At 53.2% G+C, this 25,030-nt stretch overlaps 1 protein-coding gene across 3 annotated transcripts in view; it reads right to left on the bottom strand.

Moving 5' to 3' along the window:
- ITPKB (inositol-trisphosphate 3-kinase B) overlaps positions 1–24,331 on the bottom strand; it is a 102,354-nt gene extending 78,023 nt beyond the window's left edge. For 2 of the 3 annotated variants that reach the window (XR_004900816.1, XM_028531281.2), the window contains exons 1-2: positions 24,024–24,331; positions 20,568–22,698 (exon numbers count right to left, since the gene is read on the bottom strand). Coding sequence is in view for 2 of the 3 variants with exons in the window: in XM_028531281.2 (XP_028387082.1) it covers positions 20,568–22,490 (1,923 nt within the window). In the remaining variant the exon portion in view is untranslated. Of the gene's footprint in view, positions 1–20,567; positions 22,699–23,241; positions 23,359–24,023 lie in introns of those variants that run through there. The other variant, XM_036016101.1, reaches the window with a different exon arrangement.
- Positions 24,332–25,030: the final 699 nt, after the last annotated feature.

The following is a 25,030-nucleotide window of genomic DNA, read 5'->3' as shown; positions in this document are numbered from 1 at the left end:
ATTAGACTTGCCCGGTCAACTAGGAGCAGAAGTCATTCGTGCTACTTCTCTGAGATGAAGCTTTACAAGAAGCCAGTCTGCAGTTCGCCATACTCTCGCACCCTCTGCCATGGGGACCAGAAAAGCTCCCAGAGTGGCTGTGCCATCAGCCTGGGTCACAGGGTGAGGACAACAAGTGGCAGAGGCCGTGGCTGACCCCGATCAGGTATGTAGGCATGGGCAAGAAATAAAACTTTTGTCGTCTTAAGCCACTGATTGTGGGGCTGTTTGTTACTGCATCATAACCTAGCCCATCCAGACTAACACCTTTGCCTGAAAGTAAGAATCATACAACTGCTGTGAGCCCAGCTATTGCTTGAAAGGAGGAAACAAAAAAAAAGGGAGAAGTAAGCGAAGGGCCTGTAACGAAATGACGCCCCTAAACCCGCCTCATTTTCTCATGCTTTCTTGCTTCTGTGCATGGGGGCCATTGTGTCCCCAGTGTGTGTCCCCTTTCTCTGCCTAGGTAGGTGAATCCCTTCCAAATCAACTCAGCACCGTTTCTGAGATTTTTCTTCTTCCTGTCGACCCCAGATAGAGTGGCATCTGTCCTATGCGTCCATCAGGGATTGGATGGACTTGTAACCGTCAACACATGGATGCTACATTGCAGCACTTACTGCCTGGGAAGCCAGAGTAAGCGGTGGCTATGGGGCATGCGCTAGAGCAGTGTTTTTTTTATATTTATTTTTTTTATCCTCACTTGAGGACATGCTTATTGAGACAGAGGGGAAGGCAGGGAGAGAGAGAGAGAGGAAGAGGAATGTCAACGTGAGAGAGAAACATCAATCGGCTGCCTCTTGCATGCACCCCAACTGCGGACTGACCGGAGACTGAGCCCACAACCTAGGTACGTGCCCTGACTGGGCATCGAACTCACGACCTGAGCCAGACCAGCCAGGGCTAGAGCAGTGGGTTTCAACAGGGGCGAGTTGCCCCTCAGGGGACATTTGACCATGTCTGAAGACGATTTTGGTTGTCATTTGGTTGTTATAACCATGAGGAGCTGCTACCAATCAAGGATGCTGCTAAATATCCTACAGTGCCCAGAACAGGCCCCCAGACCAAAAAAAATACCAAGAGTGGTCCATAGCGCCAAAGCTGAGAAACGCTATTCTACAGAAAGAATGCCTGGATTCACACCCTGGTATCCATCCTGGTATTTTAGGCATGTAACTCCTCATTCGAGACCTACTGCATAATAAATGTGTAATAATAGATGTTAGATACTGGAACCTGCCTCCTCCACTGCAGTGAAAATTCCTGGAAGGTAGCGACGAAGCTTTACTCAGCACAGACCCCTACGGGCCAGCGTAGCTGTGACGCGGTCGGCACACAGTGGGAGTGCGGGCACGGTCCAAGTAAAGAACTCGCCCTTTCCCGAAGCCCAGCTGGTGACGAAGGGCAGGGACCACCCTCTGCCTGGGCCCCAAAAGGTGAAGTCTGTGCATTGAGCAAAACCTCCGCTAGTTGTAGTGGGAAGCATTTTGTCTGTTCCAGTTCATCGCAAATACGAGTATCGTAACTCTTCGTTAACCAAAATGTTTAAGGCATGAGGTCAACACAGGCAGCATCCTGGAAGAATGCAAGTTCACGGAAAACACAGCAGTGATGCTATCTGGAACAGGGACTTGGGTCCAAAGGAACTGCTCGCCAACGGCCCTGTTACATGTCATTTATCCAACCTCAAACCAAGCACACATACCAAGTTTTAGTTGGAATCAAGAATGTAACAAGAGTTTTTCTTTTTCTTTGAAGTCCACTGAACAAGTTCAAACCAGAACCAAACCTAAGTTTTCAAAAAGTTGCCAAAGCAGAGAAATATTCTGAACCAACCCACCATGGGATTCAGCTACACCTTCGGCCTTGGGTCTGATCAAAGGACCATTCAAATGTTCTGGAATATTCTAACAGCCCACAGGGACTGTGCGAAAAGCCTGTGACCATCTGCCTTCACGAGACTATCTCCACTTCCCCGGGCTCCGGGGATGCATGTAACACTCTTCTGCCCATTTTCCAAAAACCCCTCTAAGTCCACAGAGAAGACGATTTCTTCCTTGTGACAGCCCGTCTGTACAAACGCACCAAAGGACATTCATTCTGCCGGTGTTATGCTTCACTATACCAGGGGAGGAACAACCATGCCTCTTCACTTCCGGTGACTCACCGGGAGGAAGACTCAGGATGCGTACTTCATATACCGTGAAGTCCCGTGCACAGCGAGCAGGAAAACCCAAACAAATATGCTCTCAAGCAGATGACGTCGACCCCACTTCCCGATGAACACCGAACCCTCCAGTGGGTCCCGAAACTGGTATCGATCCCAGGAGCCCTCCAGACCACTTCCTGCTGCCCGTCCAAGACAGGAGGCAGAAGGAAAAAAAAAAAATCAGCAACCCTGCCAGGCAGCCTAGGGGTGAAAAGGGTGCAATGGGGGGTTGAAAGAGAAAAAGTATTTCAGTCAATACTGTCTTGGCCGTTGTAGGTTACAGACACACTTTTCCTTTCTTCTTGATTGACATAAGGGAAGTGTTTCTGGGACCTGCAGTGTGACCGTGTTGCAAAACTCAGGCTGAAACACAGGCCCCGCTAGAGACACAGAGGGAAGCGGGAAGGGGCCCCACAGGGAAGGGGCCTGGGCCTGGCCCCAGCCTCCCAGGGAGGCCCAGAGGGGGCCAGGCAGGGTGGCAGGGAGACACTCCATAGTTGTCTGTTTGGGCCCAGGCCCCACAACCCACAGGCACCTTTCCTTAAATGTAGCACCTGTGAGTCGGCTTTGGTGGGATCCCACGGAGACATAGCTGTGGGGAGCCAGCCCAGGGGGGGCTGAGAGGGTTGGGGCACGCAGGGGCCTCGGAGATGACTAAGCACCCTCGCCTAAAGCCCTGAGAAGCGAGGCTCACACAGGACGCTCACACGGGGCTGGGGGGGGGGGGGGGCTAGCACCCAAGGTGTTGGACACCTGCCTGTGTTCTCACAGCACCTCTGTGGAATTATTTTTTTTTTAAGCCCAATCGTCTCAATGAAGTGGGTATACAGATGGCAAATAAGCGCATAAAGATGTTCAAGGCCGTTAGGGAAAAACAAACTAAAACCACCATGAGGCAGCCCTGCGTAACTATCGGAGTGCGTGCTGGGGGAGCGGCGGCGAAGCCGCATCGCACCCCCGCTGCTGGCGGGGACGTGCGATGGCGCAGTCACACCGGAGAGCAGTTCGGCAGTTTCTTAAAGAAACAAATAAATGCGCAGCGGCCATGGGACCCGGCAATTACACTCCTGACCACTTAGCACCCAGACATGAAAGCGTACGGTCACGTGGAAACTTGTACACGCACGTTCACGGCCGCCTGGCTCCTAACAGCCCAAACACTGGAAACAACACAGATGCCCCCTCCGAAAAGTGACGGTTTCATCGGAATCTCAGATGGCAAGGCTGAGGCGGAGTACTCCGAGCTCGAGCAAAGGAATCCCTGAGAACCTGGCGGTCGCTCCACCCACGGCTGAACTTGCTCACCATCCCAGGTGGCAGTGCCGTGGCACTCACACGGAGGCCACCTCGCTGCGGCGGCGCCGTCGGGAGCTCCTCTCAAGAGGCGCCACGGGATTCTCAGAGCTCACACCCTTGACTCTCAGCTCAGCCCACCGAGCAGTGCAGAGCAACTCTGGGGGTCCGTAAAGAGCCCCGAAACGACCATCTACGGAGAGCCTGGGCCTCCTGCGCCCTGCCCCCTTGGAATCAACTTTCTCCCTTTGCTCATCCAGTGTCTCCTGATGCAACTCGTGCCCCCAGGCAGGTAAGGCAAGTTGATGCACTCAGTTCCCGTGTAGGTGTTAGTGTTATGTCTGAAATAGAAACCCACCTCGGGCTTGTACCTGGGTGGTTTAAAAGGGTCCAGAATGCCCGAGGGCTGCACAAAATGACCTAAGAAATGAAGAGGCCCTGACGCTCTCTCTGGGTGGTCTGCACGGAAACGAGACAAGCACAGACCCAGGATCTCCACCTGCTGAGACCCCCCCCCCCCCCCGCCCCCCACCTGCAGGCAGCGCTGACTCTTCTGCTCCCACTCCCTGCCGGAGGAGGCAGGCGGGGTCCCCAGGCCCTGGCTGCAGGACAAATACTGGATGCCCTCCCCACCCCTCTCTCCGCAGTCAGGGGCTCACTGCCCAGCTGTCTGCACTGGGGCGGAGCTTTAACCTTCCGCTGCCCCTTCGGGTTAGGAGTTCTCCGCTTTCCTCTCTGCCAGGCCGGGGGGGCAGCCAGGCAGGCCCAGAAGCTCACTCCTCTGTGGTTCCCTGTCTCCCGAGTCTGTGTTTTTGTACAAAGACCCATTCATTTAGAAGGAAACCAATCCTCTCCCAGTTCTGTGAATAGAAAACTGATCTTGACCAGACTAAAACGCTGCCCCAGGGCAACGATGTGAAGACAACTCCCTTGCCCCGCCATGCCCCCAAGTAAAACATCCAAGGCAACAAGCCATCCGATTCCCTCAGCCACCCCCAAGGCCATGCGTGGTTCAGAGCCCTCCTCCGTCCCCCATCTTCCTCTGCCTTTAGTGCAATCAGTCCCCATCCTCCTAAAGCAGGAGCCCAGCAACGCAGCCCCCTCTTGCACAGAGCTGCACCACCTTCCTCTGCTCTCCAGGTCACAGGTGACGGATGACAGAGAGGAGGGATCCCGGCCTGGCCACGGACCAGCTTGCTCCTGAGACTGGCACCCTCCTCTGTGGGATCCTCAGCCTGCTTGGTGTAAAAGGAGGAAAATAGGTTGCACCTTGCAAAAATCCAATGAACTGATCTCTGGCACGCGCCTGGCGCACGTCCGATGGTTCAGAAGGCATAGCTGCTGCTCTGATATCACCCTGGTGCGGTCCGAGACGGCACGGCCTCTTTAACAGCCGCAGCGCGGTGTACGCGTGCTGAACGTGTGGTACCCCAGCTCCTGGTGCATTTCAGAAGAAATACTGGTGAGCCGGGCCCCCTCCACGCACCCTGTGTGCAATGGAATTTTTAAAGCCTCATCCCGGGACTCGCACTTTCTTTTATAAAACCTGGTCACGGCGGGGAGGCATACTGAACTAGTTTCTGAAGTCCTGGGAATCTTCTTTCCAAAGTCAGTGCCACACATCCACAAACCACACTCGGAGGTCAGGTCAGGCTAATGGAGTCCCCAGCAACGGGCAACCTGGGACACCCAGGGCACTTCCCTCCGGGGTGACCCACATCCACCCTCAGGGCCCCTGCGATTCCTGGGTGAGGCTCACTCTCCCGCCTTCCCCTGGGGATGTGGTATTTGAGGCCAAGGGTGGCAGGCCAGGAAATCCAGGCCAGTGTAGCATGCCAAAGAAAGGGTGCCGGGCAGCACCTCTGGGCCCCCAGGACCACGTCAGTTCCTCGGCGGGAGCCAGCAACCTGCAGTGAGGCGGGAAGGGACCCTCGGACGGGGCAGGCTGATCTGACTTGCAGTGTGACACCACAGTGCAAACAGCATCCAGATGCTGCTCCCCATGGCTCTGGCCCGGGATCGAAGCTAACTAATTACGTCCTGTGTGTGTTCCCAGGTTGGGGCAACAAGGGAGTTACTGTCCCGCGCACTCCCCGTTCAGACCGCCTCTGAGGTCAAGCCTGCCACAGGCCAACAAGTTCTTTCGGTGGTTTCGTTCCTCCCAGATATCAGCCCCTCCATCCTCGCAAAGGGCAGGAGGCTGGGCCTCCGAGGCGATGTTAGCATAGGTGAAGCCTGAGACCCGAATCACCAGGAGGGCGCGTGGCCCAAAACCGCCCCAGGAAGGAACCTTTTGCTCGGTGCTTAGACACCTGAGAGTCACACTGGGGTGCCAGCAGGTGAGGCATTCAGGAAAGATGTGCACCCCAAGGGTTAACACCACAGGCTGCCCGCCCCGTATCCCAGCCCAGAAGGAGAGAGGGATTTCCAAGTCGCACATCAAGTGCCTAGCAAAGTGCCTAGCCCGTGTGTGGCAGGCAGGGTGCCCAAGGCTGCGATGATGTCTGGCTGAGGAACAGCCTAGCTGCTCCGGGGAGCCTGCCACCAGCCGGCCCCACTTCCCGTCAGACTGCGCAGGGTCCCCGTGGCCTTCCTAGGTATGTCTGGGGTCAGTGCAGCTGGGCCTAGCCTCCTGACTGGGTTTTCCCTGCACGCCACCATCCCAGCCCTGAGGAACAGCCCAGAAAGCCACGTCTGGCCCAGGGTCCTGGCAGCTCAGTCAGGACAAGGGCAAAGAATGGCCAGTGACTGGGGAAGTGCTCACGTGAGAGAGGAGGTGGGGGGGGGGGCGAGTGGGCTGCAGAGAGTCCGCACCCCCAGCCCCCCAGCCTGGCCCTCAGGCCTCAGGCGGGTGTGCGGTGAAAGAAAGCATCTCTTTAATCCCAGGAAGAACCTGTTTTCGTAAACACGTGTCTGGCCCGGACCAGATACAGCACAGGGAAGCGATGCAGGCCGGTAAGTCCCACACGTGTTCAGGGTCCCCCTGGCAAGAAGAGCCACAGCTGTGCAAAGCAGGGGTGACATGTGGATATTCCCTTCTCCCTCTTACGAGCCACAGTGACTCTGACGGCAGAGGGGTCGGGGAGGGGAGAGAAAGGACCGAGACTTCCATGCGCCGCCCCCCCCCCCAAAGCCGGGCCTTCTGTGCCCGCCCCCATGACCTCAGCCAGTTTCCACCTCTGAGACAGAACAGAGGCCGGGGCTCGGGTGGGGTGGGTGGGAGGGGGTGTAACCCGACACCCCTCGCAGCAGCTGAATACAGCGGATTGTTTTTAAATTCAAGTTCTGAGCCCTGGTAACAAAGTGAGGCCTCTCCTGCAACTGAGAAACCTCCTTGGAAAAATAAATCCTGCTGCCTATTTTGTCATCATCGGGGACAGGGAGCTGCACAGGGATGGGGTGACTCAGTAATGGCAAGTTGGTGTAACAGCCGGGGCGGGGGGGGAGCACGCCCGGGACAGGGGGTTCCCTCCATCCAAGCCTGCTCTGTGCCAGGTACTTGAGACGCATGATCTCATTTCGTGTTCATAATAGCCCATGAGAGCGGGTCATTATCCTCAGGTTAGAGGCAAGGAAACTCAGGCTCAGAGAGGTGGGTCCCTGCCAAGGTCTGGGATCGAGGGAGGGTGTGAATTCAGGTCTGGCTGGCCCCAGGCTCCCTCCCCTCCAGTGGACAGAGCATCTCCGCACTTCGCTCAGCAGAACGATCCTACTCTCGCACACTCCTCCTCCTGCAACACTCAGCCTGGGACCCCGCTTGTTCTTCGAGGGGAGGAAGGCCACCAGCACGCGAGACTCCCCCGGGGAACCGCCCTTCACTGTCACCAGAACGAAGAGAATGGCGGAAGCTGGGGGCTCCGTTAGCACGCAGGGGAATGACAGCATGGTGGCCTCGGACGGACGTCCGTGCGGTTCATTTCCCATTCACCGAGCACCGGGAGTGTCCGCACGCTGTGCCAGGCACCTCTCACTGCATTTACGGCTCACAACCTTAAGGCAGGTGGTAGTTGTCCCATTTCACAGCTGTTGAAACTGAGGGGCAGAAAGGTAGGACATTTCTCTAGGGTCACACACAGTCAGGAAGTGGTAGAGTTCAGACTCGAACCCAGGACTGTCGTGACTCCACACCAGGGCCCTCTGTGCCCCCTCCCCTCCCCTCCCAAAGGTTCAGGCTCATAAACACCTACTGCCCCTCTCCAGTTGGGGCGGTGGTGGGCGTCTCCCGAGGCCCCGTGGTAGCCTCACCAGAGCACACTGTCGGGGCAGTTTCCCAGGCACTGACCCTTTGTCAGCGGAGCGTCAGTTTGTGTGGAGTTCAGCTCGAGGCATAAAGGCTTGGGGCGGGGAGTTGCCTTCTTTCTTCCCAACCTCCCGGAGTCGTTGGATCCAGAATAATCCCTTAGCTTGACCACTCCGAACAGAAAGCAAACCCTCAAGGCCTTTACCCGGACTCCTTCTCCAATGGCTGTCGCCCTAACGTAATTCCACTCCTCTGTCCCACAGCGCACGCTTGGGACTCCCTGCACGTCCTAAGCCAACACCGGGCCATTCTTTATGAACTCATCTTTAATGAATATGCTTGTTTAATGGCTATACAGCTTGTCCTTGAGCTTTGCAAATCTCAAACATGTCTGTCGGCGGCAACTCTGGTTAGAGGGCAGAGCCCCAAGGACAGGGGCAGCATCAATTAAGCCATTCTCTTCGGCACAAGTATGTGCAGACAGAGGTGGCAGATAAGTGCCTGCTGTTTTGGGCAGCCGCCGGGGTCAAGTCCACTTCACAACGTGGGCAGCCACCAGAACAGAGGTCCAGCTGTGTGCAGAGGTTTCCGGGCCTAGCCATACTTAGAAAGTGCCCAGGATATATTTGCTGAATGTCATGTCTGCTTGAAAAGCTCGTGACTTTGCTGAATTCCGCTCTTTCACCTCCCAGCACACGGAAAAGAAAACCACCACATGGTAGAGGAAGAATCAATGCTCCCATTAAATGTCCTCAAGCTCCAGGTGGGATGCATTGGGATGCAGTCTCCTCTCGATTATTCAGAGGCCGAGAGCCCCGTTCCGGAAACACCAGACCCTCGCTTTGCGGCTCCCTGCTGGCTCGCTCCATTCTTCCCTCCTGTCCGTCGTCTGCACCCCCTCCTACGAGAGTCAGCAAACCACGGGGGCAGGAAGCTTCGTGCACAGTCCACCCTGGCCACGGCGGTCACCGAGGCAGGAGGAGGCTATGCTGAGCCGCAGGAGCGGGACCAGGATGGAATCCAGAATGTCTGTTGACGCGCCCCTGCGTCCCACCCACCTGCGCCACCCGTGTCAGAACGGGCCCCTCTGTGCACATGGGGATTGTTGCTGACGCGGTTCTTACCGATGTCCCTCTCACCGACGCAGACGTGGGGCTACCCTGCATGAGCGCAGTGCTTGTCCCTGCCCGTCCTCTCCTGGGCAGCTTTGAAAAGCAACGTCAGAGCACTCATAACGAAAACTAATTTGGCCCTGGACAGTGTGGCCCAGTTGGTTGGAGCGCCATCCCATGACCGAAAGGCCACGGGTTCGCCTAGGTTTCGGGCCTGGTCCCCAGGGGTCTGGGCGGGTGCATGCGATCTCCAGTCCAGGCGTGCTGGGTTGTGGAGGGGGCAGGGGGCAACCAATCAATGTTTCTCTAACACCTGCGTTTCTCTCTCTCCCTTCCTCTCTCTTTAAAAACAATGAAAAAAAATGTCCTCAGGTGAAGAGTAAAACACAAAACAAAACACATTCTCTCGAAAGGACTCTACAAAGACTGCCTCCTTTGAGGCTCACAAAGACCTCCTCCAGCAGGAAGACTGCAGCAACACACCCACTAAGCTGGCATGTCCGCTGCCCAAAAGAGGGTGGATGAGGACCAGCACTGTGCTCACGCAGGGCAGCCCCACGTCTGCGTCCGTGAAAGGGACGTGTCTCCATGTGACAGACGGAGACATCAGAGCCAGTAGAGACCCACTCTGAGAGTCACTAGTCTTCCCAGCTCATTGCACTCCCAGGGTACGCCCAGCAGAGTTCTTGGGGGAGGGGCCCAGGGTCTCCTCAATTGCTTGGAATTACCCAAACGCTCAATACTCAGGAGCACTGTGACCATGCCAATGATGTCCAAGAGGAGGGAAAGATCCCAGTGGCCTCATACAGACGAAACTATCCATTACAACACATTCAAAAGGTCCCCTGCCTTAGCCAACTTTGTTATCTGTGAGAGTTTCAATCATTTCTCAAACCCTAACTCTGTCTGCCCAGTTTCCCAGCTTTCACACCCAGCAACCAGGTTCCCCACCCTCGGCTCAGCAATCAGGGTCCCGGGGTTTGCTGTCTCAACCAAACCTCCCAGCCCTATAGTTAAGACAGTGGTTTTGTTTTTTTTTTTAAACTATTGGCTTCAGTAGGATTTTCCACTTGACATTGTTAAGACTGTTTATCTCATTGTCATACACAGGCCCTTTCAGTTTCCTGCTAATAGATTCAGGTTAGATAAGAATTACAGAAGTGATACTCCCGAGTTCCTCTCCGTACCCATGCCCCTGTCCTGTCCCCACAGGGCTGGGGCATGTTTTATTAAATCCACTCCTCAGATAGCTCATTTGCAAACAAGACAACAGTACAGCGCCACACGTAGCAGAGGACTGGACGAACACCCCCTCCTACCAGAAGCACGCAAGAGGAGACCCTGCTGAATTACAGTCTAGTGCTCAGTCATCAATTGCCATAGAAAAGGAGAAAACAAATTGGGCTGAACCTGGAAAGAATGTCGGTGTAATGGGAAAAACACTTGGTGGGAACTGCCTGGGGGGACAGTGACCTCTCCTGTGATCGTCCAGGTCCTACCAGCTCCCGGCATACCAAGGGGGATTGTGGATCAGGCTGGTGGATGGCCAGTCACCCGGGAACTGAACCCCTCTGCCCTGGGGGCAGGCTGAGGACGCCCCAGAGTGTCTGAAAATATTAAGTGCTGGTGCTATAGAATGTATTACAGCTTCTTCTTGGAACACAGTACAATCAGTTTATTCATTCTGATTAAATGGATGGGGTGTGTGTGTGTGTGTGTGTGTGTGTGTGCAGAATGCAGAGAATCCCTTAAGATGGGGTTAAAAACAAAACAAAACACCCATGTCAATGCCCCAAAAAACCAGACACGAAAGTACCTCATTTCTGTGCTCTGATGCATCAAGACCAACTTTGTACATGTGAGCAGATGGACCACCCTTTTGGAAGCGTTTTCCCGGGCCAGGATGAGACTGTACCCTGCATCGTTAATACATATTATCATTTCTGGGTTACGCAAACCCTAATCTTAGTCACCAGGTCAACGGAAATAATCTCAATGTCTTTGTTTCAGATGCTGTATCGCTAGATTTTCCCTTTCCACCCAGAATCTTACCACAAAAGTAAAATGCTAGATGAACAGGATAACAGTGAACTTCACGAGGGAGGATCTTCTTGAGTCGAAAATTAACCATCACCACCTCATGTGCCGTGCAAAGTTCTTTTACGTATTCTGAGGCGGGGAAATAAAAACATGTCCTCTTCCCTCCACCCCCAGTTAAAACATGGTACACAATTATGAATTGGAGTGGTTCATTCTGCTTGCTTACTGTCTGTAGTTTCTACTTTTTGGTCACTTGTGAAGATTATCCACGGGTTGGGAACAAAACAAGTGAAAATTTCAGGAAATAAAAAATATATAGTACATAGTGACTAGTAGCCTTTTGTTGACTGGATTTCCATGAAGGGAGATCCAGTCAACAAAATAAAGCTCAATGGAGGGGAGAGATCGGGTTTTTAACAGTGACTTAATGACAACGTTGAGCAACACACCACACAAGTTAGTCAATACCCTATGTGCTGGCTTACCAGTAAACTGATGATGGTGATGATGATGATGATGATGAGTCATTACTCATCAGAGAAAGTTTGCAAGGCCCTGCCTTCAAGTAAGAAACATCATCGTGGTCTTCCATGTATAAACTCTGCAAAACCATGTCAGCCGTCAACCTTATTCCTTGAGGCCTGTATACCGCTTCTGCTGCAAGCCATGTGCCCGTAGGTCTCTTCGATTCCCAGCCTTACAATAATCCTCAACTCAGCGGCTGAGCACAGGGAAACTACACCCACAAACAGATTACACAGAAGGCAAGGCCGGCCCTGCTCTCAACATTCCACAAAAGACACTCCATGAAACTGTGGTTCCACAACAGCCCGTGCTGGGCGCACCTGTCCTGGAGAAATTTAATTTCACTCCGGTCTTTTTTTGGCTGAGACAGAATCCTCTTCCACGACTGTACTGGGATGAAAGTGGGACCTAAACTAAACCCTAGGATTACTACAGAGCATTTCTTCTGAGGGGCCTGACGAACTTTCCAGGCAGACGCTGCCTTCCTTACCAATACTCAAGACGTCTCCCAACCCCACCTGGACGACACTTCCGGAGCCTCTTCTATGTGCCAGGAGCTGTGTCAGGGGCTCACACACAGACACTGCATCGCTGAACTCTCACCACCCCATGGAGTCACACCTACTCTCCCCATTTTCTCAGGGGCCTCGCATGCCACATGTCGGCTGGGATTTCACCCCAAGTCTCTTAAACCTGAGCCCATCACTCTTACTCCTATGGGTCAAGGTCACAGGAATAAGCAATGAGCTTGCCTCTTCCAGAGGGTTCAACATTTCTTTTCCTTTTTCTTTTTTGTCATCATTTTGTTTATTTACTGAACACCGGTTTATTGATTTGAACCTTTACACACACACACATGCACACATTATTTCTTTTTTTTAAATTATATTTTATCGATTGTTATTAGAGTTCTTCTGATTTTTACCCTTTTGCCCTCCTCCACTGAGCAACCCCAACTCCCTTGGGCAATCCCCACACCATTGTCCATGTCCACAGGTCATGAGTATAAGCTCTTCGGCTGCTCCATTTCCTATATAGTACTTTACATCCCATGGCTATTCTGTGACTACCTATTTGTACTTCTTACTCCCCTCACCTCCTCACCCATTCCCCCATAACCCCCTCCCATCTGGCAACCATCAAAATTCTCTCCGTATCCATGATTCTGTCTCTGTTCTTCCTGTTTGCTTAGTTTGTTTTTCAGATTCAATTGTTGATAAATATGTATTTTTTGCCATTTTATTGTTCATAGTTTTGATCTTTTTCTTAAATAATTCCCTTTAACGCTTCATATAATAAGGGTTTAGTGATGATGAACTCCTTTCGTTTTTTCTTGTCTGGGAAGCTCTTTATCTGCCCTTCGATTCTAAATGACAGCTTTGTTGGGTAGAGCAATCTTGGCTGTAGGTCGCTGCTTTTCATGACCTTGAATATTTTTTGCCAATCCCTTCTAGCCTGCAAAGTTTCTTTTGCGAAATCAGCTGACAGTCTTATGGGAACTCTTTTCTCTTGCTGCTTTGAAAATTCTCTTTATCTTTAACCTTTGGCATTTTAATTATTATGTGTCTTGGAGTGGGTTTGGGATTCTGTGCTCCCTGGACTTACATGTCTATTTCCTTCACCAAATTAGGGAAGTTTTCTTTTACTATTTTTTCAAATATATTTCCAATTTCTTGCTCTTCCTCTTCTCCTTCTGGCACCCCTGTGTTGCAAATGTTGGACCTCTTGTAGTTGTCCCAGAGGCTGCTGTTACTATCCTCATTTTTTTTTTTGGTTTTTTCTTCCTGTTGTTCTGATTGGGTTTTGTTTTTGGTTCTTTATGTTGCAAACCATTTATTTAATCCTCAGCTTCATCCACTCTATTGTTTTCCTGTAAATTGGTTTCTATTTCAATTAGTATATCCTTTGTTTCTGACTGAATCTTTTTAATGCTGTTGAGGCCCTCACTAAGTTCCTTGAGCATACTTATCACCAGTGTTTTGAACTCAGCATCTGGTAAGATCGCTTACCTCCATTTTGTTTAGCTCCTTTTCTGGAGTTTTGATCTGTTCTTTCATTTGGGCTGTGTTTCTTTGTCTTCTTGTTTTGGAAGCCTCCCTGTGTTTGGTTCTATGTATTAGGTAGAGCTACTGTGACTCCGTGTCTTGGTAGCATGGCCTAATGTAGTAGTTGTCCTGTAGGGTCCAGGGGCACAGCCTCCCCTAACACCCAAACTGGGTACTCGAGGTACGCCCTTTGTGTGGGCTGAATACACCATTGTTGAGCCTTGGTTGCTGTTGGCAGATCAGTGGGAGGGATTTACCCAGGCCCGTTAGCTGCAAGGACTGCCTATGACCACTGCCCATCAACCTCCGCCCTCCATGGAGGATCAGCTGTGCAGATGCAGGGTGGAGGTGCTCCGATGTGGTCTGTAGCTATCTACTGGGTGTGCTGGCCCTGGGGTTTCCTGGGTGGTGCAGGCAAAGATCAGCCCCCACCCGTGCTTTACCCGGGGTACCCTGCATAAGCTATAAAGCAGCCTGGGATGGCCGCTACTTGTGCTGGGCTTGGAGATTCCCAGGCACAGCTAAGCTGTGAACCTAAGCTGGCTGCTGCTAGTGCTGAGCCTGGGGCTCACTGAAATGAGCTGTTGCTTGTTTGATAGGATGTAGGAAGTTGTGAAGCATGAGACAAGACCAGCCATTCAAATGGAAAAGCAGCTTGGGTGGACCGGTAAGTTGGGTAAGTCTGGGGATCTCCAAGGCGGGTTACAGTGTTAGCCAGGTTGATGGAGTTTCAGATACGGCACCAGCTTATCGGCTCTGTGGGGGAAGGATTTAACAAAGGGACAATGGCCCCTGCTCACCTTGATATCAGACGCTTTAGTTCCTCCCCATGCACCACTGGTGCCTTTCAAGCTGCCACCCCGGTGCTGGAGCTCAGAGGGAGTGAGTCTAAGTAGGTAAGTCTGTGTGGGTTCTTTAAGAGGAACTGATGGGACTCCAGCAGTTTCTTCCACCCACTCAGTCCCCACGGATTTTTGCAGCCAGAAGTTGTGGGGACTTGTCTTCCTGGAACTGGAACCCTGTGGGGCCGGGACTCCTCACTCCTGAGATATCCCTCCCAAATGTTTAGCCATCACATGTGGGTGTGGGACCAGACCGTTCCTCATCTGCACCCCTCCTACCAGTCTGGATGGATGTGGTTTCTTTAATTCTGTAGTTGTCAGACTCCCATTCAGCTTGACTTCTCATGTTCCGAGGGATGGTTGTTCTGTATTTTAGCTGTCATTTTGAAGTAGTTGTGCGAAGAGGCGAGTCATGTCTGCCTACCAGATAACGAAATATTGCCTCTCATCTATCCCTTCATTCACTCACCCATTCCTTTAACAAATGTTTTAAAAATATGTGCTGTGTTTAAAGCCACGGTAGATCTCCCAAGGCGAATAAGGAGCTTATACACTAACGAAGTTTTTTTAAATGAAAAGAACTAAATGTGGGTCCTGTGACTATGTTGCATCCTTTCTGGACTTGCTTCCCTCATCTGTAAAATGTGGATATTGGAAGACACGAGCTCTCAAGTCTTCTCCAGACCCGAATTTACATGATGTCAGCTGCGCCACTTCAGCCTAGTCAGGATGACAATCACGGCCAGCACACCAGTGACGGACACAGTGAGTGTGACCCATGACATCGAGGTCTCATGTCCTATCAGCCTTCTACGGTGAGGTGTGGCTGCAACAGGACTTCAAAGAGTTTCTCTGAGTTCAAGTTCCCGAGGATTACCCGAAGTCTACCAAGTTTCTTCTACCAAGATACAAAATTCTTTCCATGAAACGCTTTAAAAAAACTCTCCCTGTAGATAACCAAGTCAAAACCCAACAAAATAAAACACACCTAAACAGTGTTATCGAGGCTCCCAGGAATATAAATAAACTACACAGAACTAATCTAATCTGTAACTGCACACAACAGGTAGGCGCCAGCAAAATCAGAACCGTGACTCTGAGGCGCTTCAGCGCGTCAAGACAAAAGTTCTGAAAAGGGTTTATCTTGCACCTGAAATACATTTTTCTCAAAGCAGCAACTGACTGGTTTTCTATGTTCTTCTTAGAAAACCCAAAGGCTCGGTGACTCTGGAGCTGCGTTTTTGCAGTGCCTGAACACCGCTCTTTTTCCCTGCAATCGCCACCACCATTTGAAAGAATTTTTAGCTGGCTGACTTACTTTTTATCTTTGATACAAAACAAAAGACCTTTGAAGGGATGTTTTGGCTTGGCGTAGGCAAAGCCTCAGTTTCCAAACTGAAATATCCGAGGAGGCCAAAACCCTGAAGTAACAGCGTTTTTCTACTTTTTGGGTTAATGTCCTGGTGCCAAGCCAGCACTGCCTCTACTATCGGTCTAATTATTAATGAGGATCTTGGGCATCGTACTGATGATTTATTTTGATGACAATTTTTTTTCAGTGTAAAATTACCAAGCACCGATCTTCCCGTAAAGAGAGAGAAGAGGCCCTGGCTGGCGTAGCTCAGTGGATTGAGCTCGGGCTGCGAACCAAAGCATCGCAGGTTTGATTCCCAGTCAGGGCACATTCCTAGGTTGCAGGCTACGGCCCCCAGCAACCGCACATTGATGTCTCTCTCTCTTTCTCCCTCCCTTCCCTCTCTAAAAATAAATAAATAAAATATTAAAAAAAAGAGAGAGAGAGAAGAGAAGCAAATCCATGAACGGCTATAAAGTAAAAGCACAAAATTAAATGGGCCCGGTTTCGGCCGCAGTGCCTGAGGTCTGTACCGAAGGAATCTCATCACACTTCCAGACACCCCGAAGTGTTTGTCACACACATCAAGTTTTAAGTCAAATCTCTAGGATTATAAAGTCACAGAGAGCGAGAGCTAGACAGGCCCCCTTCACGAGACCGCCCTCATCCCACAATCACATTTTAGAAGGAGGACACTGAGCCGGAGCGAAGAGCCCGGGAATGTGTCCTCGGGTCCCGTTGTCTCTCTGAGTCTTGTTTTGTTTGGTTTTTTTTTGTCCCTAAACAGATTTGAGTAACACCCAGGTCCTCACATGAAGGACCCAGGGTCCTCCCAGGTCTGGAAGGGACTGAGGCCTTGCCAGAAAGGTCCTCTCCATACACCTGACCCAGAGGAAGGGGGCCCCATCTGAAGAACTGCGTGTTCTTGAACTCGGACCCCAGCCCCAGGTCTGGGCCTGCAGCATCCCCGTCCAGAAAGGAGTTTTCTACTTATGAGTCCTCACCACTGCATTCATGTTTAAAAAGTGATCCTCTAAGGCTTTTAAATTTTAATCTGGCTTGCCCACAAATAAAAGTTGTATACTTTTCCAAACCACTTATGACACTTATAAACCGTTTGAATTTTTTAGTACCTGTATGAGTTAGTTTTTCACTAAACAACGACAACAAAGATGGGTATTAGACTGATTGGGGTGAGCCCTTTGTAAGTTATACAAATGTCTACTCACTATGTGGTACCCCCCAAAATAACATAATAATGTATGTCAACCATAACTGGAAAAAAAATAAAGACAAAACTAGTCAATAGAAAAGCAAAACAAAAACAAAACAAAACAAAACTCCAGTGACCCTCAAAAGTAGAGAGCACCAAAAAGCCAGAGATTTTGTATCACACTTCTTTATATATTCATCACCCTCCACCCCACGGCTAATTTGGACAACATTTTGTTTTGGGGTGTTTTTTTTGTACCCATAAGCGATAGCACAATTCTGAAACAAATCAATAAAATCTTTTTAAAGTAACATGCGCACATATTTTAATACAGTGCTTTAAGCTGGCACTTTCAATGGCCCAGATACTCTTAAATGGAGTAACAGAGGCAAGTGAAGAACTGCTGATTAATCTTGGGTTATTTTAAAGAACAAGTGAGAACACCACCCTTGCTCAGTGCAACTTGCTTCTATTCAGACCCCAGTGAAGAATAAACGTGCCCACATTTAAGCCACTGAACACAACACATGCGGTAATTTCTTCCGAGCAAATTTCAAGTGTCTGATCCTTTACAAACAGACATCGGGTGCGAAAGCCTGGAACACTCTATTTCAGGGGCAGGCGTATCTGTCGGGCTCATCGGAAGCCACAGCAGACGAGGCCTGAAGTGCTTTGTGTGTTTCTGAGAGGTGCCCTGGCCTCCCAGCCAGCTCCTTCCCACGGAGAGTGGGCCTTCCCACCACATTCCTTTCCAGTAAGAAGGCCTTTGCTACTTTGTATAATCTAAGTGGTGAAGTCATCCTCAGAGTGCACTTCCCAACGGCTTGCTCTTTCACTGTGTTTTTAACTGGAGGGAGGCCCTCTGGATTCCCCCACATGTGGGCTCTGGGACTCCCAACTGTGATGAGCCGCGGGGAGACCAGGCAGGAGGCGGGCCGAGAAGGCAGCCAGCGTCAGCCTCCGCTGGGCTGTCACCTGGGCCTGCACACAGCATCACACACCGCCGGTCATTCCCCCGCAGCACATGCCTGTCACACAGGCACGGAAGGTTTAACTCTCAGGAGAGGCTGAGCAGCATCGAAACCTCCGAGGGCCAGGGGTTGGGAGGCTGAACATGCAGCTTCGAACATCTGTGTGTGTGTGTGTGTGTGTGTGTGTGTGTGTGAATATGTGTGAGCGTGTGTGAGGGTGTGTGGACCTGGAGCGCAGCATAAAAACAAGCAGCAGGCCCCGACTGGTGTGGCTCAGTTGGCTGGGTGTCATCCTGCAAAGCAAAAGGTCACAGGTTCGAGGCAGGGCACATGCCTGGGTTGTGGGTTCGATCCCCAGTCGGGGTGTGAATGAGAGGCAACCAATCATGTTTCTCGCCCTCTTTTTCTCCATTCCTCCCCGTCTCTCTAAACGTAAATAAATAAATGTTTAAAAACAAGCTGCAAAGGCCCGAGAAGAGAACAGAGCATTGGTGTTCTAGCGCCTCAGACAAAGCTGGCTCAGGTTTTATCTGTAAAACCCTGAAAAGCCCAGCCAAAAGGCCCAGCCAATCAAGATGTCTGGCTGCCTGCAGACAAAATGTCAGTATCAGGGAGTCGAGGGGTTTTTGACCCAATGAGCAGACATTACGGTGTCACAAGGAAGTCTCCACCGTAACCATCTGTACGAAAGAAAACTCAGCTTCTCAAGCAAACACTCAACCCGAAGCTCGAACATCCCCAGGATCCTGTCATTTCCAGCTGGTTGTCCGCGCTTCTCCCGCCCCCAACATGCACCGTCAGCTTCATGTGATTCAGAGAGCAAAGGTGTCAGGGGACTCCTCCTCCCTGGCCCCGCCGCCCTCTGGGTGTCTGGAAACCTGTGCGACCGTGGGAGGGGAGCTGGACAAAGGGCAGGCCTCGTTTCTACCTCCAGAGCTACCCGGGTAGCTCCGGACCCGGGAGCTACCTTGAGAACACCCCTCTGCCCTCTGGGTTTCTGCACCGGCTTCCCTCCGACAAGTGAAAAATAACAAGTGTCATCTGTCACTGTTTAGCTCCCCTTTAAGTCACTTCCAGGCAAGAGCCCCTTGCAAACATCGAGAGGCACACAACTGCCTTGAGAACAAGCTGCGAGTCCACCACCAGAAAGGGCGAACGGAAACTTGGAGAACGCGTGAAGGCGTCTGGGCTGTGCCAGTGATGCCACCTTCAGGGTTTGGAACGCACATGGCAGGGGTGGACAGAGGACCATCCCCTTCGCTGGGCCTGTAATTGCAGGCAAGGAGGCAGGGGAAGCTGGGCCCCAGCTCCAGGGAGAAACCCTTTCCACCTGTCCTTTATCACCATCCTCTTCCAGGTGGACCGCCCCTCCTCTGTAGGTGTTATGCCCGGAGCCCGTGCCGGAGGCCCCATCCTGGCCACAGAAAGCCAGGCTGACTGAGGCCAGATTTTGTGGACACGTTTACTCCCCCGTCATCGACAGAAAGCAGAGTTCCAGGAAAAGAAATGCCTGGCCTTCAAGCACCCAGACCGTGACATCTGAAGTGGGAGTGGGAGAGAAACATGCTTTCGGGTCCAAAATACCTTAGACAAGGATGCAGAGCATAGAAATATAAAGTTCTCAGTTGCTGCGGCTTAAGTCGCTGAGGTACAATGAATAGTGCTGGATATTCAAGGCGAAATCACGCGGCTACCTGCCACAATAAGACGCAGACTTTCCCCGAGGCAGCACAAGAACCCCTTGTACGCTGAGCTAGGAAATTCCCCACACTCTGGAAAAGCTAAGAGAAAGTCCAGACCTTTTCAGAAGCGCTAGCTTCAACGCTTACGTCTTCCGTAAAACACTCTGATCATCCTAAGAGTGAAAACAGCCGAGGACTGAGATTAACCACAATAGAAGTAAACTCTTGTCGACAGCCACAGCCAGAACAAGAGGTCAGTGGGACGAAATATACCTGTACCAGTCACCAAGCATATCCATTAGGTGCTGTCCACCCTAGAGATATCACCCAGGTCCCTATCTGAGGCAATTCGACCTAACAGAACATTCTGTGATTCAAGAAATGCAAAAGCATGGTTTTCCTTTCAATGCATACGGCAAACTGTATCTTAGTTACGCCAACCCCACGAACACTGCAATGTCCCGACTTAGCTTACTGGAGCTGAGTGGTTCTTCACCCCCAGGCCCACCACAACCACAGCTATAGGTCTCAGGACCCTGGCAGAGAATCACACCGCTCACTTTCCTGGCCTCGTCGTATAGAGGCTGAGTTAATTCAATGACGTGCTTGTCAGTTTTCCTCTGCCTAGAAGAATCGCAGGATGAAGTGGTTTGCCGGGGACAAACGCTACCCTTGGCAGCCCTGCTCCCTCTCGGTGGGGATAATCACGAATATTATCCTCCCAAGAAGTGAGTGGTGACCTACCAGAGGTACCGTAAAAAGGGTTTTTTAAGATGCACATGGAAATAGCCCTTGAAGAGACTTGTGTTCACTGCCCAAGCCACAGAGTGCATGGTCAGAGCCTAAGCACCTGCCCAGCCAACACACCTGGAGAGAACAGTAAGTTGTGACTGTCCCAGGGTCGCCCCCCTCAGAGTCTTCACGACTCAGTAGAAAGCCAGAAAAACAGGGGACACATAGGGCATGAAAGCATTTCCAGAAAAATCTCAGGGCAAGACTTACCACTCTGGGCTTCTGCTGGTCCAGGGTATGGAGGAAGGCAGAGTTGGGGTCCAGGCAGCGCTCGGGGTCACTGGAGATGTCCTCTTCGGAGTCGTCATAGGAGGAGGAGAAGCCAGTGGAGGAGGCAGAGGAAGAGGACAGCTTCCTCAGGGGAAGGCTGCCGAGGGGGCTGCCCTGGGTCTCCTCCAAGACCCCGTCCTCCTGGGCGCCCAAGTCTGTAATGATCACCGCAGGTATGTTGCTGGGGCTGCAGGCCTCCCTCGGAGAGGACCTGTCCGCCTGCTCTGGGGAGAGCAGCTCTAGGCTGGGGCGGGTGGCTCTGTCCTTTGGTGGGCTTCCCCAGATCCCCTGGGATTGTACCCCAGTGCCACACGTCCAGCCCTGAGGGGCTTCCCCCATGGGGTCCAGGTGAGCCCTGGAGCTCCCAGGCTGCACACCCACCCGGACCCCAAGAAGGCACTGAGGTTCTTTCACATCTTTTGCTGCTTCCCAACAGGGCAAAGGTTCCAGCATGCCGCCAGCGGGAATTCCCACCTCCACCTCCCCTGCACCTGGCTGTGCTGAGCCGCTGCCCCCATGCAAGCCCCGTGTGGCAGATTCTTCATCCACTCTGTTGGAGCTCTGCGGCGGCTCCTCGACCACTGCGGCCACACTGTGGGTCACCTCGGGCCTTACAGAGCCCGGGTCTCCTGACGACCTGAACCAGCTCGGGGCCTCAGAGGGCTTTGAGCTTTGTGCGTCCACAGTCCTCTCCTCTGGCCTTCCACCTGATTCGGGCTCCCCGGAGTCTTGCAAGCCACTGGGCAGATTTCCTTTCCCCACCTTCCCGGGGGGATCTGCATCACCCTGCCTGCCCTTCTCAGGGGCTGGGCTTGTCCCACTGCCCAGAAACTGCCCCTGACTCTCCAACAGGGCTGGGGGATGTACACCCCCGAGCTCCCGGGGCCTCTCAGACAGCTCACGGAGGGCAGAGTTGTGCGGATGGTGTGTCCCAGTAGATGCAGCTCTAGCTGCCACTTCTGTGGCCATCACGGAGTTCGCTCCAGCAAGCCCCGACGCGGGAGCTTGGCAGCTCAGAGTTCCCAAAGGAGGGGAAACCCTTTTGTCAATTTCCATAGCTACAGGTGAGCCACAGTGGGGTCTGGCTGGGACCCCCTTTTCAATTATCACGGAAGCGGATGAACCCTGAGCCCCTGATCCCGACGCGGAGTCCAAGCAGGGAAAAGGGGCCACTCCCTCCTTGTCCTTGGAAAGGCTTGCGCGGGACGCCCCAGCGCTCCTCCGGGAGTCGGCCTCTGAGGTTTCTGGACATTGATCCCCCCAGGACTTGGTCCTCCGTTCCTCGCTCTGAGCCAGGACCCTTCCTGGGGGCTGACTGCTGCTGCGGAAGGGGCACGGGGAGGGCGAACGCGCCCTGCCCAGACGCGGGCTGCGGGGCGCTTGAATGGCGGAACTCTGCGCCTGGATGTGAGCCTCGAACATGCCCACTTTCTGGTTCACCTGCACGTTCTGCAACTCGCGCTGCAGGATCCGCAGCTTCCTCTGGGCCTCCTCCGGCCCTGGAGGGGAAAGGGGACCGGTGGTCACCACCTGCTGCCCGTCCCCTCTCAGGCGACCCGCCCAACTCGGGCTGCCCACACTGCTGCTGCTGCTGCCGCCACTGCCGCTGCTGCTATTCAGCCTGCGCCGGCCACTCCGCCAGCCCCCGGGGCTCCCGGGATCCTCGGGCGACAACGACTCGGTTGGGGGGAAGAGGAAAGAGGAGCTTCTCCCGGGGCTGAAAACGCTGCCGGGGCTCAACACGGCGCTCCCCGGCGGCGGGGGTGTCTCGCTGCTGCTGGCCCGTGGGGCGCCGCCGCTCTTCACCGGGTTGGCGCTATTCATGATCACCAGGCTGTTGAGTGCATAGCAGTACACAGCCATAGTACTGGGTCCCGCGCTGCCCGCCGCCGCCGCGGCTCCTGCTCCGGCTCCGCCGCCCGCGCCTCCTCCTCCCGCGGCTCCCAGCTCAGCACCGGAGGCCCGGCGGCCGCCGCTCCGCGGACAGACGCAGTGGCATGGCCTGGGCGGCTGGCGAGGGGCAAGACCTCGGGCTCAGCCCCCGCCCAAAGCTCCATAAACAACAGCGCCGCTGTGGAGACACAAGGAGAAAAATCAGGACACCAGTGTGGGGAAGGGGGAGCGAACGACTCAACCTGAGGATCCCCAATCTGCCGGGGATCGGGTGCCACTGGATGTCCCACCTACCGACTGGGGACACAAACCCTCGTAGCGTCAGTGGCCAGCACGGTGGTGGGTGTGCCTTTCCCAACTGTGCTCCCACCCCACACCCTGGGTTTTGATGCGTACGGGGCAGCCTTCACATTCCAAATTGTAAGACTCGTCTCTGGAGCCACGCGGATGGGCGGGGGATGATGCAAAACTACTTGTGCTTAAGTGTGCTGTGTGCTTGGCGTGGCTGCCTCCGCGAGTGAGGACACTCATCCACCCTCTCCGGGTCTTCGGCCTGAGCAAACACTGGTGATATTGGGTATACCGGGGCCTCCCCCGCCCCTGGACTTCAGGATCTCCCCGCTCCACCCTCCGGTCATCCGGGACCGACTCAGACCGAACCTGAGCGGGAGCTGCCTTCCGCCTGCCGGGTCTGGGAGGACCCTGCGTGCCTGACGTTTACCTTCCCGGCCCTGGCCTGAGGACTGTGTTTCTCCGCCTATGATGGTCTGGGCGCGCGGCGGGGCCTCAGCCAAGGCATTTTTCATCTGGGCGCCGGCTTTGTTGCCTGTCCTCAAACAAGTGTGTTTTGTGAGTGTGGGCGCGCCTGCGCGCGCCCGTACCGGAACCAATACTCGCTGCCCACTGCCGTAGCCCCCTGCGGAGGGGCGTGTGTGTGTGTGTGTGTGTGTGTGTGTGTGTGTGTCTGCACGCAGCCAGCGAGTCAGCCTCCGCACCCCCTGTGCCGGAGGACACAGCTGTCTCTGCTGGCGCCGGGACCCCAGCCCACTGCGGGGAACTCCGGGGCGTGCGTGGCTGCAGCCGCGCGGGAGCCCCGGCTCTGCAAACCTCCCAGGGGCCCGATATCGAAAGCCACGGGCAGCGCGGCCAAGCGCACAGGGCTTCTCCGCATCCTGGGCAGCCTTGCCCAGAGCCCACGGGGGTTCCAGGCCGCCCGCGCCCGGGGCGCCCGGGGCGCCCGGAGCGCGCCGGGGAAGGCGGCGCGGAGCCCGCGGCCCGGAGCCCGCGGCCCGGAAGGCAAGCAGGAGGAACACCGACAACTCTCCTCTCCGCGCCCCGACTCCGAGCCACCCTTCCAAATCAAACCCCTTTCCCGGCCCCCCCCGCCCCCAGCCCTCCTCTGTGCGCTTTTTCGAAACCCGGAGCGCTCCGATTCTCCCCAGACTGGAAGTGAGGGGAAACAGGGTTCGGAACCGAGAGCCAGTAAAATGCCGCCAAACTTACCTGCAGTTTCTCAGATTCCCGGGTCCTGTGCAGACTACATGGCCCAAGAACAAGATGGCTTTAAAAGTTACAAAGCTCAGAAATGATTTCCTCCCCGAGCTATGGGAGACAAAAAGGAGAGTGCGAAAGAAAGAAAAACACTCCCTGGGCTGGGACCGGGCGATCCCGGAGGCGGCGGCGGCGCTGGGTCGGCCCCGCACGCCCTTCTCGGCTTTGGAGATACCAGCCCAGTCGGTGTCCGCCGAGGGCTACTTCAGTGTTTGTTCAATGTGGTATCAAAAAAAAAAAAAAAAAAAAGTTGAGGCGGGGTTGGGGGGGCGGTGGTGGTGGAGGGAGGAGGGTGATAGGCGGGGGTTTGGGGGAGGAAAGCAGGAAGGAAGTTGTGAGCCTGTCTGGGGTTGAACTCAGCGGAACAAGTTTTTCTTTTCTTCTTTTTTTTTTTTCTATTGCTTGGCAAGACCGAGGGAGGGAAACACTTAAAAAAAAAAGTTTCCATTGTTAGCTAACCAAAAAAAAAAAAAAAGCCTTTTAACTTTTGCGGGTTAAAGATATACGATCCATTTTTCCACCCCTTCGTCGAGCCTTGCTGATGTCTAGCTTTATGAAACTCTTTTTGAAAAATGTTTTTAATAAAGTTTTGAGTGCGCATTTTAAGCAAAGCAAATAATGGGGACCATTTTTTTTAGCATGTAAAACAGGCTAAAATCCTACTTCAACGCTTTGTGTTCTTGTACAAAAATATGCAAATTCAAGGAAGGGACTTTGTGGGCACCTCGTTGCAAAGTTGCAGATTTTAAATGCATCACGCTAATATTTTGGAAGGCTGGTTGGGCTGTGAGCTGTTGATGGTTTTGCAGTGCAATCGCTAGTCGTATAAACAGGCCTTAATGTTGCACATTCATCTGTTACCAAATGCACACAGCGAATGTGACATTGGCAGACTTTTGCACTTCTCAAAGTGATTTTTTTAAAAAAAGGATAGTCCTGGAACTAAGAAAGCCACAGAC

The sequence above is a fragment of the Phyllostomus discolor genome, chromosome 15, assembly GCF_004126475.2.
Source record: "Phyllostomus discolor isolate MPI-MPIP mPhyDis1 chromosome 15, mPhyDis1.pri.v3, whole genome shotgun sequence".
Taxonomy (NCBI): domain Eukaryota; kingdom Metazoa; phylum Chordata; class Mammalia; order Chiroptera; family Phyllostomidae; genus Phyllostomus; species Phyllostomus discolor.
This window is presented reverse-complemented; position numbering and strand designations above follow the sequence as displayed.